The 26457-nt window shown below is 43.7% G+C and overlaps 1 protein-coding gene across 1 annotated transcript; it reads left to right on the top strand.

The window, feature by feature from the left end:
* Positions 1-14809: 14809 nt before the first annotated feature.
* Positions 14810-24851, top strand: sfrp5 (secreted frizzled-related protein 5). The gene is made up of 3 exons (XM_057047996.1): positions 14810-15845; positions 20635-20712; positions 23253-24851. The coding sequence occupies exons 1-3, from the start codon at positions 15287-15289 to the stop codon at positions 23579-23581; spliced, it is 966 nt and encodes a 321-aa protein (XP_056903976.1). The 5' UTR covers positions 14810-15286; the 3' UTR covers positions 23582-24851.
* The last annotated feature ends 1606 nt before the right edge of the window (positions 24852-26457 follow it).

The following is a 26457-nucleotide window of genomic DNA, read 5'->3' on the forward strand; positions in this document are numbered from 1 at the left end:
CACTACAGTTGTGGTCACGCGGAAAATAGTCGAAGACTTTGCTACGCCCCCCCCCCCCCCCCCCACCCCCCACCCCCAAACACACACTATTAATAATTTCCGCGATTGTCTATAATTCAGCTCCACTTGTCTTTTTAGCAGCACTTTTCACATATAGATGCAATAACAGCTAGCTTAGCTTAGCTTTCATTCTGTTTTAATGCAGAAAAAAAGTCTTTGTTGATGGATTAACTCTGGGAGAATTGTATGAAACAACACACACATAAATTCATATTACAGCCTGTTTTATATTCAGGCCAGTGTGTATATTCATCCCCTGGCTGCAGCCCTGCAGGTTGGATCTGAGGCGCAGTGGTCACGCTGTTGTGACTCATAATGCAGCCCATATGTTTAATGCACTATAGAAGGTGTTCATAGGCTATTCAAGATTTATCAGAGCCAACTTGGGTGCACCAGGGTCTTTTATTTTTCCTCCTCATGGCAAATTCCTCCAGTAGAAAAGCAGATCCAGGTCTCACTTGATTCAATTTTTTTTTTTTCAAAAGGTTGACTGAAAAATCTGGGAAACAAATGAAAGCTCAAGTATGTGTGATCTTGATGTTCCCAGAAAAATGGTTTTGATCATAAAAAAAGAGCAAGCGGAAAGACTGGAATTAGGTTGTTTCTGGGCAGATCTTACGAGTTCTCCCTACAGCATTACAAAACCTGTATCCTAAAGTCTGCGTGCATCATATTGGCGAAAGAGCCATGAAATCTCTCTGTACACAGAAGGTCACACACAAACAGAAATACACCCAGCGGCACCCAATCCTGAAGCTTGAAACGCAGGAATGAAACGGCGCTCCAATAAGAATAAAGTGGAGCAGAGTTAGGGAGAATTCATATGATCTGTCTGCATCCTGCTGCCTATTCCAGATCATGTGGAAAAGATGCACATTTTCATCATTAACCAACAAGGACCCTTTGGGGGAGTGCGCATTTATTTGTGTGTGCGGCTTGTGTGTGTGCGGGCGTGTGTGTGTGTGTGTGTGCAGCATACGTGTACATTTCTTTTCCTCAAGGCTTTCAGGCACACGCATGAATCCAGGCTCATATAAGCATCTCTGAGGTCATGAATGGTTATCAGAGTGTGCACCACGTGCATCATGGTTAGTAAGTGGAGCATAGAACAAAGAGTGAAAATAACACAAGTAAATTGCTGTTGTTAGGCCGTGTGGTGAGTTAAAAACGACTGATCGAACAGAAAACGTGGCGTTGTCGTCTCCTTGTGAGCGCTGGCTGGACTTGAAGCTGCATGTCCAGATGAAACAAGCAGAGGACGACCCTGTGTCACACTTAAGGTGTATAAATGTCTCAAATATTTGTCTCCTCTGAACGTGACAAACAGATCAGCTCAGAAAAATCTCCGTTTTGTTCCCTGAAATGGGAAAAATATAACGATTTTGGTTTTGGATTGATGGTTTATTTGGGCTCCCAGTAAAGCCCGACTGAAGAAAATTACAGAGTTTGATGTTCAGACGTCCATCATGGCTGAACATGTGCATTCCTCTTCAAACTGGGGACATAATAAAAGAAGAAACCTTCATATTACATCTCATTCAGCAACCGGCAGAAAATAATGATTTTACCACAGCATTCGATTATTATAGCCCTGCCTCGTGAAAGACTGCAGGCTTTTCTCCTGTTCTTCCACCATCCTCCCAAATAGCTTCACAGTCTGAATCTACTATCTTATCTTTATATTCTCCTGTGCTTCCACCATGCTCTTCCTCCCTTCTTCTATCTGGACCCACTGACCCTCCTCTCCTAGAGGACCTCCTTTGCTCCTGGTTGTCTTTCATGTGATGGAGTTCTGGACATCTGCTAGTGTTGATAATGATGTGTTTTCAAAAGCAAAGTCCCATTTAGTGTCACTGTCGTGAATCCAATATCAGATCTACGGTATCGGATTTGAATGAAGTTTGTGCATTTGTCTGGACAAGTGACATCTGTTCTGTCCATCTGGAGCGAGGGCTCCATCCTCTCTGCGTCTTTCTGGGGTTTCTTCCATGTTTTGTGTTTTTTTTCCCTTCCTTACAGGAATTTTTTTTTCACCTCACTTGGTCCGAAGCCCTGAAGACAGATGTCCTCTGTCCAGATGGTAAAGCCCGCTGAGAAAACAGTCATTTTGGGTTATATTGATGAGACAGACTCGATCCAACCAAAGAAGCCGAGGAAACTGTGAGTTCAAACTCCTGCTGCTGGACTGAGGCCTCCTCATGTCGTGGCCCTGGTCTCCCCTGGGGTCTCTCAAATCACTTCCTACACCATTCTCACACATACACAAGAATCCAAAGGCACCCATCCGTGGACGTGTGAGCGGTTCTGTTTGCTGTCGGGTTCGGTTGTGAGCTGGTGGTTCATGACCCACAGGCCTCGGAACGTTGGTATGTGATTCAATGCTCAGAAATGATGATCTCACAGTCCCTAGTGTGATAAAAACTCCAAATACTTCATGCCTCTTGTGTTCATTTGTGGTTTAGTGGGATCGTGTGGTGACTGTGTTGTTATGGTATGTTGACCTGTCGCCTGTCTCAAACCAGAGCTCTTCTCCCACCATCACCGGGGTGACTGCTTACCTGCACCAGAGAGCGACGGATGACATTCCTCCTCGCCCCTCTGGTGTTTTCTATCTCTGAGCCTTCCGGGCACCGGGCCACAGCAAACACCCTTCCCCTGTCGACCGAACCACAGCTCGAGGATCGCGCTCGCACAAATACACAGATGCTGTCAGGGGAGCGCCTCCTCTTTCAACATGACAGGAAATGAGATCTCTCAAACTCCACAAGTATATTAACTTGGAATCCTTAAAAGTAAATAAACATCACCTCAAACGCCTTCAACGTCCCGAGCTCCGGAGTCAAACTAAATACGTTTCAGATCTCTTCCTTGTATCTGCCACACATCCTTCGTCTCCCAAAAGGAAAAAGGCGGACTTTTTTTTGACGTCAGCCCGTGCATCTGTGTGGCCTGTGTGGTCGTCTGTTTGTCGGCTCCACTGTTGATCCGTCTCTTTCGCTGGCAATTAAATTTGAACTGAGGTATTTTCTCTGTGGGCCAGAGGAGGCTGGCCCAGCGTGCACGAAACACCAAGCAACTTCATCACCAACTTGTGACAGCTAAAATCACAGCTTCAATGACAGCTAAGAACCAACTCGTGGAAGTGTCAAAGCTAACTGAACCGTATTAATCCAGCTGCATGACGATAAACATTCATCTCAAACCAGCAGCTCTTGATCCGCCCGAGGCCAAACAGATCCTCCTTTAATAACTTTCAGATCGAGAGAGGAGATATTACCATGAAGAACCTAGTTCATCGGAGAGAAAAGAATGGAGAGACAGAGAGTGGGGGCGTCATTTCACTATCATTTTAATTTAGAGGCAAATGGAACAAGATGAGAAGTGTTTTTTTGTTTATGAGGAAATGTTGTTTCTGTTGTCGGTGAAGGAGATTCTGAGGACCAAAAGCCAAAGACAGGAGGCATCTCAACTCCCCCTGATTTCAAAAAGCTTCTTTGAATATGTTATTCCATATAACACAGTCACAGAATGATTCCAAGCCCCGTCTCTTGGCATTTCAGTGTTTATCTAACACTTAATCTGCCTTTTGCTCAAGGAAACATAGATGATTAGAGAGCAGGCGCACAGCGGAGCCGAGCCGGACTGTCAGGAATCGGCCTGGTTGTGTGTGTATTTTTTCTGTGCTCCCTCCTCCAGCTCTGCCTCCCCTGGTTTGCCCCGGCTGGGCCTGGCTCTCCTCGGGTTCCTGATCTCTACACACCTGCTCTGCCTCAGGCATCTGCACACCTGGCCCACATCAACTCCAGACGACTGCAGTGTCAACGCCTGGTCCTGCTCTCTGTCTTTACCGCTCTGTTGTGGTCATTTTGTACTGGGCTCTTGAGAACTTTACGTTTGATTCTGGGCAGTAGAATTTTGGATCACGGACTGCACAGCTGCCGTTTTGACTCTTTTCTTTGCAAGGCCATTCTCTCTTCAACCTGCCAGTCACATCCAGCCTTGGTCCCATTTATGTTCTCCGTTCCACAACCCATCAGCCCTTGCTATACAGTGATACACATTATTTTCAAGTGTTTCCCTCTAGTTTATTAAGGGTTTGCTTAACACGACACCCACAAGGAAACTTTCCCCACATTAACTTCAAAATAAGAAGGATGTAACCATGGTTTTCCTTCAGAAAACAACACTAACAATGGTTGACAGGTCTGTCAGGCTCCTGCAGTTCTGAGGTGGACACATGTGGAAAGACTTGCATAGCAGTGAAAACATCAGCTTTCTGGGGTCCAGAGACACACAGGCTCAGCCAGAGGAACCCACAGTGCACTGGCAAAAGAGACCCAAACTGGGGGGTTCTAAATAGTTGAAGCATCTTAAATAATCTGTAAGATTAGCCAAAAGGTGGATGTTTAGCATCGATGTGATGGTTCTTTAAATGCAGTGTGCAGTTGACTACATAACAGTCAACTGCAGCTAAATACAAAACTTAACCCTCTGACGAAGCTGCAGTATATTAATTAGCCAGTAAGCAAATCTAATCTAAAGGCATGCATATGCAAGTCCTACATACTCTACTAGGGGAATCATTGCAGCATGGTCAGCATATTATGGGTTTAAACGCATGCGCATGAGGAACACCACAGTGCAGTGAGACATGACAGGAACAGAGGGTCCAGCAGTGATGCATCCTGCCAGGAGGTACTAGATAATGCATTAGGATGAGAGGCAGGTAAGAGTGCAGGGGTGGGGGGGGGAGTCTGTTACTCCCAGCAGAAATACACAATCGTCCCGGGTGAGCGATGAGACTCGCTTTCATAATGAGCGCATTTTGGGCTGAGCAGGAAGCATAAAGTGTGAAATAAAAGAGCCCTCTGCTGTAATACTTACCTCGGCTCACAGTGGCTTACCAAACTCAAAAGATTGACTTGTCAGACGTGCAGAATTGATGAGCTTTGGGGACTTTGCACAGTGAAGCCTTGTCTGTCAGTGATAGTGACAGCAGCAAGCGTGAAAGCGGTTTAATTAAGTGTTCCGTAACGCACTGAGAGGAATGGTAGTGCTGCCCGCATCCGTCTCACTGAGGGATGAAAAATGAGTCTGTCTGGGGAAAGAAAAGGATGGAGAAAAGCAAAAAAAACCTTTCGAAGGTCTGATGAAAGGTTTGGCTAAGCAGCTGCTTTTCTCAGCCAAGTCTCGCCGCACATTAACATACACTCATTTCTCTGTGAATACCACCAGCGCAGTTATATACATGCTACCGTTTACAGAGTAAATGATCGAGCTCCTACTGAACGCAGTCTCTCCTGAGCATCATCACGTCTGTTGCAACCAGGACCTTAAGTGAGAGATTTCAGGTACCTCTGTAGTTTACAGCCAAGACAGCCTTTCTGGATTATTTCTGGTGCCAGATTGTGTGTTGTGTGTTGTGTGTGTGTGTGTGTGTCGGGGAGAGTGTGGGGGGGCAGGTCAGTTGAATCTGCAGATATGACGCTGGAAGTTTCAGATGGCAGAACAGATGGTAGAATCCTGAGGGCCGGTGCAACAGCGTCATCCTACTCCCCGTCAACAGCACCTGCTCCATCACTCACTCGACCACATCAGAAGCTTTTCATGGATTACAAATACATGTACAAAATAACACTATAGCACAGCACAATCTATTTCAGTGGTGGAAAGATGCGGCGACGATTAACTGGCCTCACTGTCCCCCTCTAGTGGACATTCACCACTTAAAGATTGAGACAAAAAAGAAAGCAGGTTAGAAACACTAAATCAATGGAAAGTGTTATAGAAAATGTAATCATCCATCCATCCATCCATCCATCCATCCATCCATCCATCCATCCATCCATCCATCCATCCATCCATCCATCCATCCATCCATCCATCGCTTATTCCTATTAGGGGTCATAGGGGTAATGGAACAACTCTCAAACAGCTGACTCTTACCCTAATTAGGACCTAAACCCAACTCTACCCCATCTTTAAAACCATGCTTTAACCCTAAAACAGTCCTTTGAAGTCATGAAGACCGGCCAAAATCCCCTCAATTTGCTGGTAGTGTGCAGAGTTAGGTACTCAGTATGTAGCCAGTACACACACACACACACACACACACACACACACCGTGCATAGTCTCCCTCTCTGCCCTGAGGCGCTGCTGCTGGTGTGCAGTCGTGACCATGAAAACATTATTTTATTTTATTATGACATCAAATACATTTATTGTGAAATTCAGCTGATACTCACCAAATGTTGGCAACACACTGTGAAACACATCCTGGTACTCAGTAAAAGGAGGGAATGCACTGGAAGAAATCCAGATGTCCACCGGGACCAACAGGGAAGCTCGAGTCAAAGGATATCAAAGAGTAAAATGCAGTCAAACACATTAAACTACGACAACTTTGACTTTATAATGTCAAGCATTGTCAAAGCCATAAACCTAAATCTTAATGTAATGTGGATGGAGTAAAAACCATATGATAAAGTCACAATGGCTTCTCTTTCACTGCATTTTCTCTTCCTGTCTCTGGAGTGTTTTCTTTTTCCCGTTTTCTCCACATGCTGCCTCTCCCTATCTCCTCATCCATCTTGCTGTATTTGCCAGCCTTTTGCTGCTTTGAAGTGCTTTGTGTTTCTTTTTTTACCGAGTGCTGGCCCTGGTTTTGTATTCCGGGCCTGGATGCAGAATTGCTGCACAGAACACTGCGGAAATGTGCATCAGCATGCACTGGATGTGTATTTTATTGTTCTGGGTAGCTTTGATCAAACTGAGTGGTGTAGTACCTGCCAAACCAGAGGTGGTCCCTGTCTTGGCTCGAGGTACATTTAATTAACTAAATATTTTCATAGTGTAAAGTATTTTAAGAGCCCACCTAGGTTTTCAGCTCAGGAAATTACACCTTCTCCTGTTCTCCGTCTGAAAGAAGTCTGAGCTCCAACTGTCCTCCTCATGTCCTATCACCTCCTAACACCAATGGAGACAAATAGTTCCACTCTCCTCCGACATCAACAGTAATCTGTTTTCAGGCAGCGAAGAAAGAGAAAGGAAAGTCAAGACCAGAGCAGGCGAAAGAGGGTGTGAGAAGAAAGGACAGGAACTCCACTGTTGAGGAGACATGTTTGTGCAATAACCTTTTGGCAGCGTGACGACCGAAAGCTGCTTTGCAAGAGTGGCAGGAGAACGCACAGGAACAGGAGAACGTAGGAGCCAGCGCTAAGACCTTTTCTTCAGGGACCACATTCCCCTCTGCACGGAGACCTCAATAAATTTGTCTGGAATTGTGCAGAATAAGAAATAAAGTTATTCCGTGTGGTTGTAGCCGTGCAGGGGTTCACGGTGTGCCAAGATTCCACTTTAGAGGATCTGCAGTGAGAGGATTTAGAGTGGAGAGCGCTCTGTTTCCAGGACAGGCTATTGATCCAAGCCTTGTTTTCCAGCGTCTCGCTAGAACCAGATAATCATCTAAGTTTCACCAGCAACGAAACAATAATACAACAAAAAAAAAAAAAATGCGAACAAACTTACAAATTGTGCTGACAAGACATTGTTGTTAAAATGTAGTCACAGGATCACTGCATCTAATACATATAACACCACAACCAACGAGTGAAATTAGTGCTATAACGAAATCAGACAGAGATCAGTCAAGATCAGGGTGGGAGGAGCTTGTATTGTTGGAGATTCTAACCGCTAGACTGCAGCAAAAATGCACGGTAACCAGGGAAACAAACTTGGAGACAGGGACAATCGCTGGAGGATTGCGTCAGGGATGAAGTGTGGAGGAAGATCAGAAGAGGGTCTGAAACGATCTGTCAGCACCTCGTGTATCCGCGGATGACACTGTGGAGGGGAGCAGCTGTCTCGTATCTCAGCCTGTCCTCGAATGCACCGTCACGAGACGGAGGCTTGTGCTGTCACCAAGGAACGAGGACAGAAAGCGTCCAAGGGGATACAGCATGGAACAACTCTCCCATGTAGATGAAACTGAAACCATTCCTCATCTGGATGGACTTAGATTATTTACAGAAGGTTCTGTGGTTAGCCCGCCAATCAGCAGCGACGCAGCAGGGAGAGAGAGAGAAACAGTCCTTAAACTTTATGGGAAATGACAAAAGGACCACTGAAGAGGCCTCAGTCCTCCAGAGGTGCAGCTGTTTGGGATGTTTTCTCACCTCGCGGAGACAAACCTGCCACACATCGCTGTCTCTTAATCCGCAAACACACTTTTACAAGTCTGCAGTATAGACTCATCAAGCAGCGTGCGTCATCTGGGCCTGGTCGCACTTCTCTGCCAAGCTACATTGTTTTCATTATCTTCTAACTATTTGCGTTGTGTGTAAATCATCCACTGTGATTCGGTGGAAGGAAAATGTTAGCGCGGCCGTTCGTGCATGAGCCTGAAAAAGCAGTCACGGGAACCTAACAGGTCCACTTGGCCTGTAAAATCTTTACCAACAAATTTGTTACATAAATACATAATACAGAAATGGTTTTGGTCTCGTTACAAACATCAGGAAAATCGTAATCGATATGCAGGTGCAAAAGGTGTGTTCATTTCTCAGTGTTCATTTCTGGCAAATGACTGAGGAACAAATGAGGCTGGATGCCAGGTCATTAGGTAGAAGAGTCCAAGGACCCCTGCTGGACCTCTCTAGAGTCCCTATCCAGATCTTTCCACACAGCTGAATCCACCGGAGGAAAATGTTTCGGTTTCTCTCTCTCACTCCCTTTGCACCTGCAAAATTGGTCGTCTTGGTGTAGGTTACCCTGAGGGGAACCTGAGTGAGCGGAGCGGGAGGCGCTGCCCCGGAGTCAGCCCCACACCTGCCTGTGTAATGGCGGTGATACTTGAGCGGGACACTGTGCCTCATTGATGCAGACAGGGGAGATTTTCCTCTGACCGTGCATGGTTCAGCCAGGTGGTCTCGCCTTGACATTTTTCATTTGCATAATGTTGACTGTGTGGGGTAACGCGTAGGGGAAATCGACACAGACAGATGGGGAATGAATGAGACGGACAGAGGGGAGAGAATGATGCTTTTCCTTTTCAAACGTCTGCCTTGTCCAAAACCAGCAGAGGTGTATGGTAACCAGACTGCAAGAGAGCAGATGAAGTGGTTTGGAAGAGCAGCGCCGCCGCCAGTGGGAGTCTGCAGTTCCTCCGCTCGGCTCAATACAGAAGCGCGTCTGCCTGCTAGATGAGTGAAAAGCACCATTGTACCCAACAATTAACCAGCCTGTTCTTACCTTCATTTATGTAGGCACCGCTCGTTCTGCCGTTATGCAACCTGTCACATTCTTTCAGTGGTACAGGAATGACTTCTACCTCCTCACTGCCTGATGCTGATGGCCAGTAAATGCACCAATTATGTGCTCAGCTCAAGGACATTAGCTCAACTCATGTATACGACGGTGTCTATGAAAGATGGATTGGTTTGTGCTATGTTGGCAGTGGGATCATTTATGAATGTTTTAGAGTCCAAGTGTAGGTTTTTAAATAAAACAGCGATGAATGGACATTTTCTGTGCTAAACCCTTTCTTTATTGCAGGCAATATAAAAGTATGATAGATAAAATTCTTCGTATTAAACTGAATTTGGGTGTTTGGAGAGCACTAATTCGTTTCATTTCCATTCTAAACTTGAATGGCCACATCTGCGAGCTCTGCAAATGTCCATAAAACTGATTACTGGGGAGTCTTTATTGCAATGGCTCCATAAAAACTTGCCCTCTTGGTTGATAAATGTGGTAGGATGAGAAATTAACCTTGTGCAGACGTAGAAGCAGAATAATAAAACGGCCATAAATCCATGTACCATTCCAGCAGAAATATGCAATTTATGTGTCACTGACCTGGATAATGTGTCAAACAATCTCCAGAGTGATGCTGCTCCACGCTTGAGTTTCTTTCTATCCTTCTGTTCGAATGACTTATTTTAAAGATCCCTTATGCCCTTCTTGGGATACAGGAGACTCGACACTGACGCAAAAAAAGGCAGCTTATGAAAGAATTCTTTGACTTCCCATAACCCCAGTGAGTGGGGATTCTGTTTTAAAACAATGGCGCCTAGAGGCATAAAATGTCAGGACTGTTCCTCCTAAAGTGTTATCATGTCATCGATCACGGAGATACAGGAAAATCCTTCCCAGTTTGTTTTAAACTCCTATCTCTGTATTTCTCAAGAGAGGTGGGGTCTGATCCTTAACTGATAATGACGGCCATTACAGAGACGAGCGGTGAAAAAAAAAAGAGAGATCAAGAGATAACGCTGAGAGGAAAATGGGTTTGAGCTGTCATTGGTGGCATTTTTCACATTTCACGCTGACAGATGTGTGGATACGCTCGTCTGAAGACGGAGTAACGGTAACGCGACTTGCCAAACATCCTGAGCTCATAAATCACAGCACATCTCACAGATACGGTGCAAATACACGGTGAGCAATGTCACCAGAGAGCGTGTTGAGACCTGGGCTACACATGTGCTGCAAGGCTTTGATTAGATGTGCAAATCTGACACTGAAGGAGAGTTGGAGAGCTGCAATGTTGCAAAGAAAGTCATTATTATACCTCCAAAAGCATGTAAGCGCCTCTGCATGTCTGTTAGAAATGGCCTTGGTTTCCTAGTGAAATTGGAAAATAAAAAGGAAAACTGTTTACTTTCACGCACACTGGCTGTATGATCACACCTAGTGAGGGAATTAGAGAGGCATTAGCCTCAACCAGCTCTGATAAAACAGTTTACACAGTTTAGCTCATGTGCTGTGAAGTGGAGCCGATGTCTCTGAACGCCCATGAATCAAGACTTCGCATTTGTTTACACTACGCATGAAGCTGCTCTATAAATGCTGTCCTAAATGTTCTCCAAGGAAAACAAAAAATCATATAAAGCACAAATTGGTTAAATTCACGGTCAGGCCATTTTGTTTTTGTTTTAATTGTCACTTTTAGGTGATTCCTACCTATTTTCCAGAAAATCATGATCAAGTGGCAGAACTTCAGGAAAAAGCTTCATCCAGCTCCCGAGAGCATTAGGAAAGATCATCCAATAAGATTGTTCTTAACATCTTTTTTGGTTCAATGATTCTTGTGGTAATTTCTCCCTTTTTTCACCCAACCAACCTTTCTGCTCCCATCATCTGCTACTATCATGTCTCTTCTGACTTCTCCTGGTCATTTTCGTATCTGCTCACACATCAGATCAGGGTTTGTGGATCAAAAGGTGTAGGCACGCCGTGTACTGCAGTTGGAGGGGTGTTGCATTTTTTCCATATTAGTTGTATTGAACTAAATATACAAGCAAACACATGCGTACACACTCACATACCAACGTGTGATTTCTCACATTGCAGCAGGAAATTTTACCCAAAACGCTGACGACAGCTGTCAGGTCGGAGGAACAACAGGCCTCTCGAGGTGTGTTGCTGTGTGCCAGTATAGAATATGAGATTCAGAGGTCCCATATTCTCTCATTCTCTCTGCGGTTCTCACACGCTCGCACATGCACGCTCGCTGAAAAAGCCCTGTGTCCCAATTTCAGTGTTCTTTTCTCCTCTCTGTCGCATTACATCGGGTTCCATGACGGTGATCTGGTCAAAGCGCCTTTACAAAGACTGGAGCCAGTGGTAATGATTTAAGTTGGGAGTGATGTGCGTTTGTGCACACTCGTGTGTGTGGGTGTGTGCGTGTGTTTGAGTATTCGTGTCACCGTGAATGTACCTTCTGACCTCATGTGTTAGCTCTGACGTCTAAAAAGCAGAAGCACCAGGAGCTGGAACTGGATTACAGATGGAAAGTAAACAGAGAGAAAAAATTTTGGTTGATAGTGAATCTGTGCAGTGTGCCAAGCCTACAGACTTGTCAGCATTTCCCTATGGGTGCAACACTATGTGACTGTGTGGTGCTAAAGTCTTCCAACATAATTTCATCACATTTCAGCATCTATGTGTTATAGTTTCCCCCCAAGGAAGTGACTTCTCTTGGGGCAGAAACCATTCAGACCATTCAGGGCTGAAATTTCCTGATGTCACTCAAGCTGCCAGGTTTCTGCCCTCTGTGACTTTTGCTGCTGTTGTATTTGGGTTTGACTGTGGCCTGACTGACCCTCTCGAAAGAGAAGAGACCCATGTTGTTGACCGTTGTGATTGTGTGGGAACAGCAGTCTAAGCAGAGATGCCCAGATTCCTTTACCCTAAAGATTCCCTCTTGTTCTTCCAGGAGTATTCCAAGGTGCTCTAGGCCAGCTGAGAGACATAGTCTCTTCTGTTTTTCCCGAGTCTTTGATGAGGCTCAATCCCAGTGGGACATGCCTCAAACACCTCCCTAGGGAGGTGTACAGGGGGCATTTGAAACAGGTGCCCAAGCCACCTCTGCTCACTCCTCTTGCTGCAAAGGAACAAAGGCTGTACTCCAAACTCCTCCCAAGTGACTAAACCTCTCACCCTATCCCTAGGGTACCGCATATCCACCCTGCCGAGGAAACTCATTTTGGCGACTTGTATCTGCATTCTTGTACGTCTGGTCACTCCCCAAAGTTCATGACCGCTGAGAATAGGAGCATAGACTGACCAGTAAATTGAGATTGTTGCCTTTTGAGTCAGCACAATGGTCTGATACACCGACCACATAACTGCAGGGGCTGCACCAATCTGCCTGTCAATCTAATGCTCCACCTTTCCCCCAGTCTTGAACAAGACCCGGAGATACTCTTCCACTTGAAGCAGGACCTTTCTATCAGGCCACCCTTTTCCGGTTGAGAACTATGGCCTCGGATTTGCAGGTGCTGAGTCTCATCCCAGCCACATCACACTAAGCTGCAAATCACCCCGGTACATGCTGAAGGCATTGGCTTGATGAAGCCAACAGGACAGCATCATCTGCAAAAAGCAGAGATTAAATCATGTTGTTCCCACACTAGACTCCAGTTGGCCCCTGGCTATGCCTAGAAATTCTGTCCATAAAAATTATAAAAAGAACCTTTGACAAAGGACAGCCCTGCCAGAGTCCAACATGCACCAGAAACAGGTCTGACTTACTGCTTTCAATGTGACCCAGCTCCTGCTCTGGTCCTACAGAGACCAAACAGACCCGAGCAGTGGGCCCATGCACTCGTTACAGTTACGAGAGTGTGGTAATGGAGACATTGTGTTTTGATGTTGTGTTTTGACAGTTCTCAAAGCTAATATCTATTGTTGCTAAGGTTGGGAACTGTGGTCGGGGGTGCGGCCATACTGCAGGAGAAAGTCTTTCACAATGACGATAATGCCTCTTCATCACCATGATTGATGCATATTCTTGTCATGCAATGTAGTTGCAAAACATTAAAGTATTTTTCTCTTTCTTGAGACAAAGTTATAAATTTCAGTGTTGGTGGTGCAAGGTAGGCTGTTTTTACACTGATGTAATGAGAATATTTTATGTACTTTCTAGAGTTTCTTTGATATGTAAAGCGTGTGGTTTGGATCGAAATCGTGCTTGGAGGATATATCCAAGCAGTTTGCCACCTCATCCACTGAAGCCTTCCCTTCTTTTTTAGCACCGCATCGTCCAAACACACACGCAAACACACACAATTGCTGAAACGCTCCTTTCAATCCATGCTAAACCTTGAGACCCAACAATACAGACTGAACCTAATCTTAAAGCCCTTAGCCAATCACAGGGCTCAAAACTGAAGAGTGGAATTGATTGGCTGGTGGCCACAGGGGCCAGAAAGGGGAAAGAGAACAAGAGGAGACAACCATTGTTGATTGATTACCATGAAAGACACTTTTGTTACCAACTTGAAGGCAGAGTACTGTGCCTGTATCAAGAGGAAATGCTAGCTTTCTCAAAATAGGTCACCGCTACAACAACCAGCAGTCGTGACCAAACAATAAGGGGGTGATTTGTGCACAACTGCACCACCCAGAGTGGGTAAAGTCCACCGATTATTAGTTAATATTGATTATCTGTGGTTCAAAGGTGAGGAGGGATTGTTTCTATCTTCAAAGACCAAACTCTTGATATTTGAAACCAGAGAAGTGGACAGAGTGAACAGAGAAGTTGAAGTGTGGTCAATAAAATCAAAACTGCGTTCAGCAATCGACCACCCTTTTACATCAAACAGTAGGAACATTTCTCCAGGAGGTGGTTCAGCTTACTTGTTCTGTTGGCAACTTTTTCACTCCAGGAATAATTCCTCTGCAGCATTTGCACACTTCAGGAAGTCAACAGTTTGGCGATAATGAACTCGGTTCCGTTCATGAGTAAGAATAATAAGATGGTCCACTTACTCACAGTCACCTGTCTTTGACAGCAATGATGTTAGAAAGGTTTTAAAACCTCATTTGGGCTTTAACAAAGGTTCTGACAATATCCCTGTATTATGCTGCAGTTTTGTGTTGATGGATGATTCATGTGCAGGAACCTTGTAACAACCATGATAATTGACGGAGGACAAGAGTGTAAAACGTTCTATGAACACTAGACAAGGAAATTTGCATGCGTACTTTTGTGTTTGCTGATGTAATTCCATTAAAACGATGTAGAGAATCATAAAATGCAGCCGCAGGGACTTGCCTCACTTTGCTCCTCTTTCTCTCTCTATTTTAAAAGGAGGGGTGGATCTCAGAGGTAGAGGAGTGTCCCAGAGGCTGGTGGGAGCCTCCCCCAGGATTGTGATTGGCTGAAGTTATTGTGAGTGAGTGCATTGGAGGCCAGTGGGAAGGTGAGTGGTCTGAGCGCTTGCTAGGGGGCAGGCAGCCACAGAGCGCAGCAGCAGCACCTCTTAAAAGCCTGAGGTACTTCTCATTACAGCTGCAGACTGACAGACAGACATCCAGGCAGGGTCGGAGACAGTGTTGAGAGAGAGGAAGACATGGGAGCAGAGTAACTGAGTGTGAATAGGGAGAGAACGTCAGTGCACACCTTTTCTTGGCAGCTGCATTCCCTCTCCACTACCTGAGGCTCACACACACACACACACGCACACAGAGGCAAACAAACACACAAACACACACATACGTGACTGAAGGAGGCTTACAGAGCTGACTCTCCAGAAAAGCAGGGAATTAAGGACTTTTGTTTTAAAGCCACTGCGTCTATACTCAGGACACAATAAGGATTACAGCTTCTCCACCACAGCCTGTTTGCTCCTCTCTCCACTCAACTTTTAGTTTTGACAGAGTCACTTTGGAGACTTTGGATACGACCTTCTTGAATTGCTGGTTCGAGTTCCGAGAGACATGGCGCATGGACAAAAGAGCCCCCACTGGGCATTAAGCCAGGGCTCTTTCAGTTTGGCACCAGGCCTGTCAGTCTTCTCCCTCCTCCTTCTCCTCATCACCGTCTCGGCTGCGGACGAGTATGACTACTATAGCTGGCAGTCTGACAACTTCCCCAATGGCCGCTTCTACACCAAGCAGCCCCAGTGTGTGGACATACCCGTGGACCTGCGCCTTTGCCACAATGTAGGCTACAAGAAGATGAGGCTGCCCAACCTTCTGGACCACGAGACCATGGCAGAAGTCAAGCAGCAAGCTGGCAGTTGGGTACCCCTCCTGGCCAAACGTTGTCACGCTGATACCCAGGTCTTCCTGTGTTCGCTGTTTGCGCCCGTGTGCCTGGACAGGCCCATTTATCCCTGCCGCTCACTGTGCGAGGCCGTGAGGGACAGCTGCGCTCCAGTGATGGAAACCTACGGCTTTCCCTGGCCAGAGATGCTAACCTGTGATAAGTTCCCCATTGATAATGACCTCTGCATCCCTATGCAGTTCACTGCCAACCATGCAACCCAGCCACCAGGTAGGCCATCAAACTTCTCTTAGACTCACGATCTGCACATTTTCAGTTCTTAGGCTAGATAAAAATTTAGAATAAGAAAATGTATTTATATAACAAATCCACTTAAATGATCAAATTTATTTTTATTTATAATGTTAATAAATATTGAAGAGTCAATTTGAGTGTTTTTTCTTGAACTTCAAAAAAAACCATTAGCTATCACAAAAAAACCTTTCCAGTATACGAGGCAGGTGTTACTCATTCAAAAGTAAGTTGTTTGTGGCTGTTTTTTTATTCCATTTTTTTGTTTAGTTGTGTCACATTCCAAATTACATCTTCATTGGTCTACAAAGATACAACACAATTAAAGAACTCAATAAAAGGGCTACATATTTAGAGTCATAGGTCAATAAATTTAGAGATGGCTCTTACAGATCCTCAACACTCGGTGATGAAAATTTTAATTTTAATTGAGAGAATATTCAGACGGGTCAATGAGAGACAGAGTGAAGAAGCTACAGGCAATGGAGGTGTGGAGTGAGTAAGCTTGGTCTTCTGAAGCCTCAGGGGCAGACACACGGGAGAGACTGAGAGACTCCAGTGACCAGATTGTGCTCTCAGTTAAGATTAATGGGCCACTACACCAAACACATCTCAAATGCAGACGTGAAACATGCACATGCAGACAGACACAGATTTTTATCCAGACAATCATGTTAATTAATCAATGATAAATAGATGTGGTTTGATCTAAAGTGAAAGGCATGTGACCCACTCGTCTGCAAAGGGGAAAGACCAGCACATTGGGGTTTCTTTCATTGCTTTTCATATGTGAAAGTTAATTCAGTGGAGAAGAATCCTTGAATTAGAGGACAAGTGGAAGCTAAATGCAGAGGAACAGGGTGTGTGTGTGGGCCAGTGTGTGTGGCTCGGTGTGCACTTATGGCTTGAACAGCTCTTTGACAAAAGCGGGCGCTCTTGAGAGGGGAAGAGAGGGAGTCAATAAGAGACTTTAACAGGGACAGTCCCCGCTATGTCCCAGAATGTCGGGCCTTTTGTTAGCTCTGGTTGCCCAGCAGGCCAATTAGTTAGACAACCAATTAGCCAGCCCTCTGCTAATTAGTGGACATGATGGGACAAGAGAGGAAGGCAGAGAATGAAACAGCTAAAATCTGATTGTCCCTGAGAGAAGCAAAAGGAGAGAGAAGTGGGAAAGAGGCACGCAGAGCACAGAAAAAGAAGAAAAGCAGCTTCCTGTGGAATAAAAATGTTGTGTTCTTTTTAGTAAAGACTGAAAAAAATGCCCTTGTACTTATTGTCATAGTCAACTCCCGTTTAACAAAACAATTGTTGATTTCTTATTTGTGTATCTGGAAAAATCTATTCCCAGGACAGAAGGAATTTATGGGTGTGAATAGTTACATTTCTAAAAAATTACTTTGTGAATTCATGTCATGCTGACTAACTCTATTCAGGAGAAAAAAAAATGATGTTCTGTTTTTATAGGCCTGGTACCAACTCTTTGACATTTTGGCTTTATAGTGTCATAACTCATTCTTTCAAATGCTCCACGAGGAAGAGGTGGCTTCTTGTCATCTCCTGAATGCAGCAACTGTTCTATATGATAATGATCCAAGGCAGCCACAGTAGGTCGTGGACAGTGCCAATCACATTGTAATTCTAGTGGAAAATGGCTGCAGACTCTTAATTTCTTAAAACGAACATAAATAATAATAAATAAAAGGTTCAAACAATGAAAGATATGTATTTAACATTAGATGTCTTAAACCATTTAGTTGAGATTCAGGAATTCTAATGTTCTCATTGGTTTTCCTAAAGCCAACACATGCAGAAGGAGAGAGAACGATAAATGATAAGGGAAATGAATTTTAGCCAAGCACAGTGAGCTTTCAGAAAACCCTGTGTCAAAGACACAGAAGATCCTTTTCTCACATGAGGTTTGTGGTCATATAGATTTAGTTTTACTTTCTCTCCCATATGGGTTACCATTGCAATCTCTAGCTTTTGTGTATGTAAATTATATATATTTTTATGTTGTTTACTTGTGTGGGACTTTTATGTGATTATCTGGAATACACATCCATTCACATCGCACCATCAGACTCAATCTGACAGGAAGAACAAAGCTAATCAGGCTAATCAAATTTAATGATGCTGTTGGCTAATCAACAGGCATGTCGAGCACACGGCAGGTGGGATTCTTCGCTTAAGTGCCTGTTGCTACTTAAATCTTCAAGATGTTAAAAACATTGAAATTACAGGGTGTCAAAGATATTTTCTGTCTTCGCTGCACTCACTGATGCGGCCAGTGTAAGTTACACCATGCTAGATGAGACAGGCAGCAGCACAATGGGAGCTACTCATATGGATCTGGCTGCGGTATGAAAGTGAAAATCTGATCCAGTGCTCCAGGCACGAAAGACTGCCTTGGACTTGAGAGGATCTATTTTCACGTCTGTATAAAGTTCTCTTAAATGCAACAAGTGTGCTGCCGGCCCCGGAGTCGGCCCTAAGGGTTGCATTTATGTCCTCTTTTCCACTACTTTCTGTGTTGAAACACTGATAAGAATTTGGAAATCAAGGTTATTGGGGTTATGAGGGGGTTAGAAGAGGAAACAGGTCATTACATACAGCAAAACATACAGCAAAATGTGGACAAAGAGATCTTTACAGCTATAACCAAGTGAAGTAGTGCAGTAAAGTTACTGGCCTCTTGCCCCATGCCATTCCCACTTTGGTGCGCTGTTTGAAGATTAACAGCAGGCCTCTTCAATAGACCACCTCCCTGCATGCCCGGCTTCCAACATTTCTTTTCCCTTCCAGCCTATTTGTTCTCAGTAACAGCTTTAAGAGACAATATCTGTCACTGTGATTGGGACCATTAATGTTTTCATGGCCAGAAAATGATGAAGAGCAGCACACAGCGACACTAAAGCAACATTATTCTCACACTTTAATTGCACGGCACGGTGTGTAATTCTTCAACGGATTTAAAATAAATGAAAAACATTCTACTGACATAATGTCAAAATATTTGCTGGGGAGGAAAGTGCACATGGAAAATACAAGTCCAAACCATGCAGCAGTGGTTGCAGGAGGAAACTGACAGCCATTCCTTTGACAGAGATGGGCCTCTGATGAGCATTTAATTGATTCGTCAGCAGCAACTAAACGTCGGTTTTGTGTCCAAGCTCAACTAAGTTAAATAGGGAGACCATTTTCTCCTGACACATGCTCTGGCACCCATACAACTGGGGCTCCTGCCAACATACCACCCCTGCAAACCCAGAATGTAATGTGGACTCTGAATGAGACATAACAGCTTCAAGGGAATCATTCAAAATAGACAAATGTGGGGTTTTGGCATCTCTCGATGTGTGTGTGTGTGTGTGTTCTTTTTTCATCCAGTCTTCATGTCAGCACCAGACAATTAGAGCCCTGACCCCCTGTAGGCCTCGCTGGTCTTCGGCCTGTGAAAGCATGGGAACCGTCAGAGGGTGAAAAAAAACCTGGCAGCTACTCCACAAGAACATGGTTCAGCTCCCTCCGACACACACATGTGAGCATAAGCGTACTCACTCGGTGGCGGTTAAGGGGTTCACCTCCCCACAGCCTACCCAGTGAAGCATGCCGAACTCTGACCCCTCTCATTATCTGCCCAGACGCTGAGGTTTGGGCTGGGGTGATAACCTCTGAACCCTGACTTTTAACCCAGAGGTCTGGGCTGGACCATGCTAGGATAATCCTGCCTGGATTTTAACAGGGAAAAGCAAAGAGAGCAAGCTTTCCGGATGAGACAATATTTTGGATATGTTCCTGGAGATGAAAATGTACCGAAAATATACCCAGGAGAAGCTGCTTATGATGCCTCTGTGCTGTGTATGTAGTCCAGCTGGTCCAGTGGCCTGACCCTTCCTAATTTTGCACTTCTGGAGGCCTTCTTTTGTATGTGGCTGAACTTATAAAGTGCAGAATTACAGCCTGTGCCTCTGGAATTACATGGAGTTTATCCAACAATTCTGCAGTAATAAAGTTTATAGTGAAGAGTCCTTGAAGAAAATTGAAAGGGACTTGTGAAGCATGCTACTGAGAAATAAAGACAAGCCTTTTATGAGCAGCACTGGTGATGAAAACATCATGACCATCCTTTTTATCATTCAGTCCATTGTGGTAAACAAAAAGTGGGACAACAAACCAATTAGCAAGGCATCATGCCAAGCATGTACGTGCAATTAATCATCACAGTCAGTAAAAGGACAGTGAGGCCAAACATGCTTTAGAGCAAAGCAGGCATGACCATAAATTGCAAGTTTAAAATAAACGTAACTTGTTGCTTTGGTTTCCCTGAGCCGTTTCACAATGTGTGACTTGCCGTGTGCTCTAAGTGCTGCCTGTGTGAAGGCACTGAATCACTTTTCACCATGTTCAGCTGCGGTGGCTGCAGCGTTTACCTTTCTGCATCGCACAGACCGAGCCTGCAGCAGCAAAATATACAAGAGCCAGAATAAAAACATGTTGTACTGTGTGACTGCGGGGCAAACATCACTCAGTCAGCTGGACTGTGTATTCACAGTACAGCAAACCGGCCCTGACAACACTCCCAGAGCTGCAGAGCAGAGCAGCTATAGAGCTTCACAGTTTATATGTAGTTTCTGCACCATGACGCTGCACACACATCAGCAGGTAGATGGCAGTTAATCTGATATGTAATGGCAATTACAACGCATTCGATCAGTTGTTGGATAGTAACCTTTTAAAATACTGTAATGAATTTGTTCTGTCTCCTCAGTGCCAAAGGTTTGTCCTCCATGTGATAATGAGCTGAAAGCAGACAACATCATGGAGCACTACTGTGCCAGTGACTTTGGTGAGTACCAGCAGTCCAAAAGACTGGCTCTCGTAAGCAGAGCTACTATTGCCTTTTTTGGCTGCAGGTAACAAGATCGGTTGCTAAGCCTGTTTATAATCTTGAAACATGAAGTGTTTGAAAACCCTGAAGTAGGTGAGGGTTTTATTTTGAGCGGTAAAGTAGACTGGCATGGGCTTCAAGTAGGTTATTTTCTTTATCCTATAATGATGTTTTAGAGTGATAAAGAATGGGAAAAAATGTTTGACTTTAACTGTCTTCACTTGAAATGATGAGAAACTTTACAAGAATTTGATGATTAGTTAAAATGAAGGTTGGAAATTTGTGAGAAAAAAAGTGATTTCTGATGATTAAACCCGTAAATTGAAACAAATTGTGGTAAAATATTTAATAAACTTAAAATACCCCAACAAATTTAATATAAGCTATTTCCTAAGTCTACACAGTTTTCCTTTCTTTTTTTTTTGTTAAATTCAGCCTAAATTTGAATTTACTCCCCAAGCATATAAATGGTAAAATCAAGTAAACATATCATGATTAAAATGTTTTATAAGGTTAAAGAAGTTTAATAAAACACAAACATCAAAATGCTGATAACATTATATCTGCATTAGTCGATTTAAGAAAACATTTGTTTGCATGCATTTGTGCACTCATGTTGCAGCAACGAAATGAGCTAAATTAATATTTAATAATTTATCATCATTTAATAACATAATTACAGGATTTCTTAAGAATCCTCTGACGAAGTGTTGCTTTGGTACAGAAAATCACACAAACACATTTGTTCTTTTATTGTGAGGATTTTGAGGAACGATGCATTTTCTAGCCCTTACTCAAAACCATAACCCCATTCTAACACTAACCGTAAAACTGAGTCTTAACTCTCAAACAACTCTTTGAGGGACAGGGACCAGCTAAAATGTCCTCACTTTCCAACAAAGTCCTCACTTTGCAGAGTAAATTTGTATTCCTGTCCCCACTACATAACATAGACAAGAACACACACACATACGGGTTTCCTTTAGTTATTGATGATTGTGATTGGATAAGGCATGATGATGAGTAAAAAAAAGTTGAGATAACCATGATGAATGGATTTGGAGACCAGTGCAACAATGACTCCATCACATCGCAGGCGTCCAAGCGCAGTTGCTTGCTCAAAGAAAAACCTGGTTGTTCTCAGCATTGATGGATAACTCCTCTATTCTCTGTAGATGATGAAAGATTAAAGGTGCAACTTCAGGATACTGGCCAGGCCGCACATTAGAAGGGAGGGCTCAAAGTGACACCGGGAAGGAAAATATGTAATCTTTCCATCTTCGGTGAACAATGAAGGCCCCCATTCTGACAAAAAAAAATACACATACTCTAATAAAAACAACACATAAAAACATACACGGTGTCAGAAAGAGTAACAAGTGAGACTAAACATGGACAACAGGCATCTCAGTGAACATTCCTTCTTGTAGAACTTGATATCACTGAGCTTATGGTGTAAATGTGTGTACAAAGCGATGCTTGTGTAAGATAAGTTTATGCTGACAAGCAGTCAAGCTGTGAAATGGCCATCTTCCAACAGAGCTGACTGCAAAGATATTCTTCTCACCAAATCTCTGGCTGGCCTGTGATTAATTTCACCTGTCAAAATGATCATCCAGAGAATTCCTTTCTGCAATGTTTTGCAGGTAAATGTAACCGCTTGCATGTACCAGTGCGGATGTATAAACAGCTCGACTGGAAACTCGAGTCTGTGCTTGATAAGCTGGAGTTTACGTTAACAGATCTAATGTGCAGGGCTTTCTTTGCTCCGTGTGGGAATTTGGCTCTGCGTTGGAATCATCTCTCAGCTTCCATTCAGTTCATATCCTAGAAGTACATACTGTGTTATGCTCCGATGGGGGACCCAGGAATGTCATTTTCATGCACAATTTTGTTGACATTTGCCTTGCAACCATGAAAAAAAAGGAAAAAACATGTCCCAGATGGACACAGAAAACTGTATCTTTATTTTTATTTCCTGCTCTCCACCTAATACATAGAAAACACACATTTATAGTGTTTACTTGGTCCTTATTGTTGTTGTCCTCCTTAAACACCACCGATTCCATTCCTGCACAGGAAAACTTAGACAGACTCACAACAATAGAGGTCACAGTGATCCTTGTAGGTGACCATGAGACTTAATCTCATCTGACGTCAATATACTTAAATTCCTCAATAGCCTAACCTAGTGGTGCATTTCATCACTACCACTGAAAATAAACAGTGTTTACATAAAATCCATGTTTTAGATCTGTAATAAACAACCTTCTATGAACTGGTCATAAATAAAAAAACCTGTCTCTTTTTTTATGCTCCCTGCAAGATGCACCAACATCTAGTTATTCTACACTGCAGGGGAGGTAAAATGATGATACCCAGGAGGCGCATAAATCGCTGCTTCTTTAGCACAGAAAAAAGACCAGAAAGGAGGCATAAATATGTCTTTTATAGAGTGGAATAATGCAAACCAAATATATCTCTTTGTCCCCCGCCAGCCCTCAAGATGAAAATAAAAGAGGTAAAGAAGGAGAAGGGTGATCGGAAGCTGATCGCGGCACAGAAGAAGAAGAAGGTGCTGAAGCTGGGGGTGCTGAGGAAGAAAGACCTGAAGAAACTGACCTTGTACATCAAGAATGGGGCGAACTGCCCGTGTTCCCAGCTGGACAGCCTCGGGTCCAACTTTCTCATCATGGGCCGCAAAGTGGACCAGCAGCTGCTGCTGATGTCTATTCACAAGTGGGACAAGAAGAGCAAGGAGCTCAAGTTTGCCATCAAGTACATGAAGTCCCACCAGTGTCCCACCTATCACACCGTCTTCCAGTGACACTCCCCCTCACGGCTGCCTTCACCTGAACCCCGCCCCAGTTTAAAACCTGTTACTATTTTATAACAAATACTTGCAAAGATGGTCAAGCTTTTATATTTGCAGCTTTAAACGCGAATCAGGCAGGCCGGGTGGTGCTTATCTTAATTTTATTAGAATAAAATCAATAAAAGGGGGGATATTGCAGCCTGGCAAGAAATATTTAAAAACTCCCAAAGCATCCAGATTTTATTTCTCGTATTCCTTATTTTATTTGTCACAACAAACCAGATTCGCAAATATTTAATGGCTCAATCCAATTCTGTTTTACTCTTCTGATATCGTAAAAACCAATCAGTTATCATATTTTACTGCATCTTTAACATGTAGATTGTAGTGTTAAGAAATGGGAGGATTTGAGAGAAACATCGTTTAACGTATCCTGTTTGCGAAGGTAAAATGGACAAGAGAGTGAAAGTTGAGTTTATTTTAGTGTAAAAAAACAACAGATACTTTGGCTGTGCTGAGGGCCAGTGTACACGTACACGGAGTTCCCAGGAACAACATCAAATCAGAAATATGTAAATGATCTGCTTTACTGTATATTGTATGACTTTATGATTTAGGAAAGTCAAAGGGATGTTAGAAATCTGTCTTTCTGCTGGGGAAAGAAGTCAAGGATGGACAGATGCTTCCAGATGATGATGAAGCTGCCACCGACTGTCAACAGCACAGATGAGAAGAAGCGATGGACACTTGAATTCATTTTACTTATACGAGAGAGGAAAAGAGGTAGAAGGAAATGTGAGAAGAAACAGAAAGAAAGAAGAGAAAGAGACTCTTGACCGAACCCGCTGTAGTGGAGACTCGTCTGATACTTCCTTTGTTACTTCAAATGACTTTTTTTCCACTTTCCATTTTGAGAGCGTCAATAAAAGTGATCTCGTATGAATACATCAGTCACACACGGCATCTAAGTCCACTCTCTCTGTAGTAGGTAAAAGTTTAACCTTGGCAACATTTTTCTAATCACATAACCTGTAAGTAGCTTTGTTACTGAAATGCTTCCTTGTTTTACAAAAAGAAAATGAATAAAACATATTTGAAAAATTATATACAATAACTGTTTGCCATGTGCCTTTTTAAAACACCATGAGGTCAATGCCACATCCATCCTTTTTCTCTTTTCTGTCATCGATTCAAGTTTATTTCTGATTTTGTCTCTGCTCCTATTTAGTAAAATTGAAAATTGTTTCATGTACCTTTACTAGATTAAAATGTTTGAACAAGATTTGAACTCTTTCTTTCCCCGAGGTTTGAGATAACAGTGAGCAGGTTTTTATATTTGTCTGCTCCTGTCACTATTTACCAGAAAATCTGCTCTTCCTCCTCCTCCTCTTCCTCTGTTCTCTCTTTCCTGCCCGCATGCTGTCAACTTTGGACCATTTAGTCCTGCATTCGTTCTGCACAGTAAATCCACATGATAACAGCCATCAAACAGGCCTCTTAAGGGAATTAGAAGAACCCTCTGATTGGACAGTAACACTTTATGGCGCAGAAAATCTCCATCGCTTCTTCTGAGTCGGGACGCATCATCAGAAATTCTTTGTGACAACAACAGATAGTTTAATTATCAGTCGCAACTTTTGCTTCATATTCTTTACATACTTTGTAACCGTGGCGGTGAATCTTTGCTATAACTTCTTCCAAACGCAGGTTTGTCACTTCAGTATGTCTCTTTCACCTCCTTCCTCCCTGGTATTGCATGTGCAATCTTCCTAAAATGAATAAAAGCCACGTGCCGTGCGCTGCAAAAACGATTACACTATGAAAACTGCAGCGGTAGATTTGGACATACTTGGAAACACACAAGTGCTGCACGCTTCAGATCATGTGCTATGCGTCGGGTGTTTCATTTTAAAGGAAAAAAAAAGAAACTGATGCCGAAGGAGAGAGCAGGCCGCGATGTGACCAACCAGCTCTCAAATCGAAACCATTCAGAGCTTCGGCCGTCCAGACGCGCACATTCGCTGCAGTTAAAGTATTTTGGCATCTTTGTTCTCCAGAATGCAGAATGAATCAGTTGTGACATTGCACAATGTTTATTGTCTTCCACCCATATTTCCCGAAATGTGGAGACGTTTGGAAGCATTTGAAGCGTGAATGCCAGCAGAGAGATGGACAGTTTCCATCTGAGAGCGGGGTGCGTACGCTCCAAACTGTGGAATACCAGAAACTGGAAGGAGCAAGGCTGATGCATTAAAGCATATTGGACCGGGTGTTCTTTAATGTACGACCTCTAAACTGGCAAATTACCTGTTAGTGGATCAAAGCGCTAAAAACACAAAGATTCCTGAATTCTGAAAAGGAGGAGGTATTTGTTGGAGTGCAATGACTCTCTGGAGCAGAATCCAATCTCATCTAACGTAGAATGTCAAGCTGCTTTTATAAAAGGAGATGCGGAACGTGAACTGAAAAGTGATGAAAGGCTTGAGAGCAAAAAGGTGAAAAAGTGGGTAAAAACTTGGCTGGGCCCCACCGACGTCCATCATCGCCTCCTCAAAGGTCACTTAGTGTGTGCGGTTAATAAGGGTTTGATGAGGGACACGCGACACCAAGAAACATGCACACGCTCTGACGACAGGGCTGACTTTCATCAGGGAAGCCCTTGATTGAAACAAGCCTCAGTCCCATTAAGCATGCACGCACAATTGACTGGCTGGATCCACACGGGTGCACATGGACTCAACAAGAATGGCACCGTTGTGCGCTTAATTGCAGTTTGTCAATATAATGAAGCTATTTTATAGTTGAACGGCGTTTCACACTCACACCCTTCTGTCCTGCAGGCGTTTGGGAAGCTCGACGGCCAACAGGTTGTCCCAAATTTGCAATTG

The sequence above is a fragment of the Takifugu flavidus genome, chromosome 11 (assembly GCF_003711565.1).
Source record: "Takifugu flavidus isolate HTHZ2018 chromosome 11, ASM371156v2, whole genome shotgun sequence".
In the NCBI taxonomy this organism is placed as follows: Eukaryota; Metazoa; Chordata; class Actinopteri; order Tetraodontiformes; family Tetraodontidae; genus Takifugu; species Takifugu flavidus.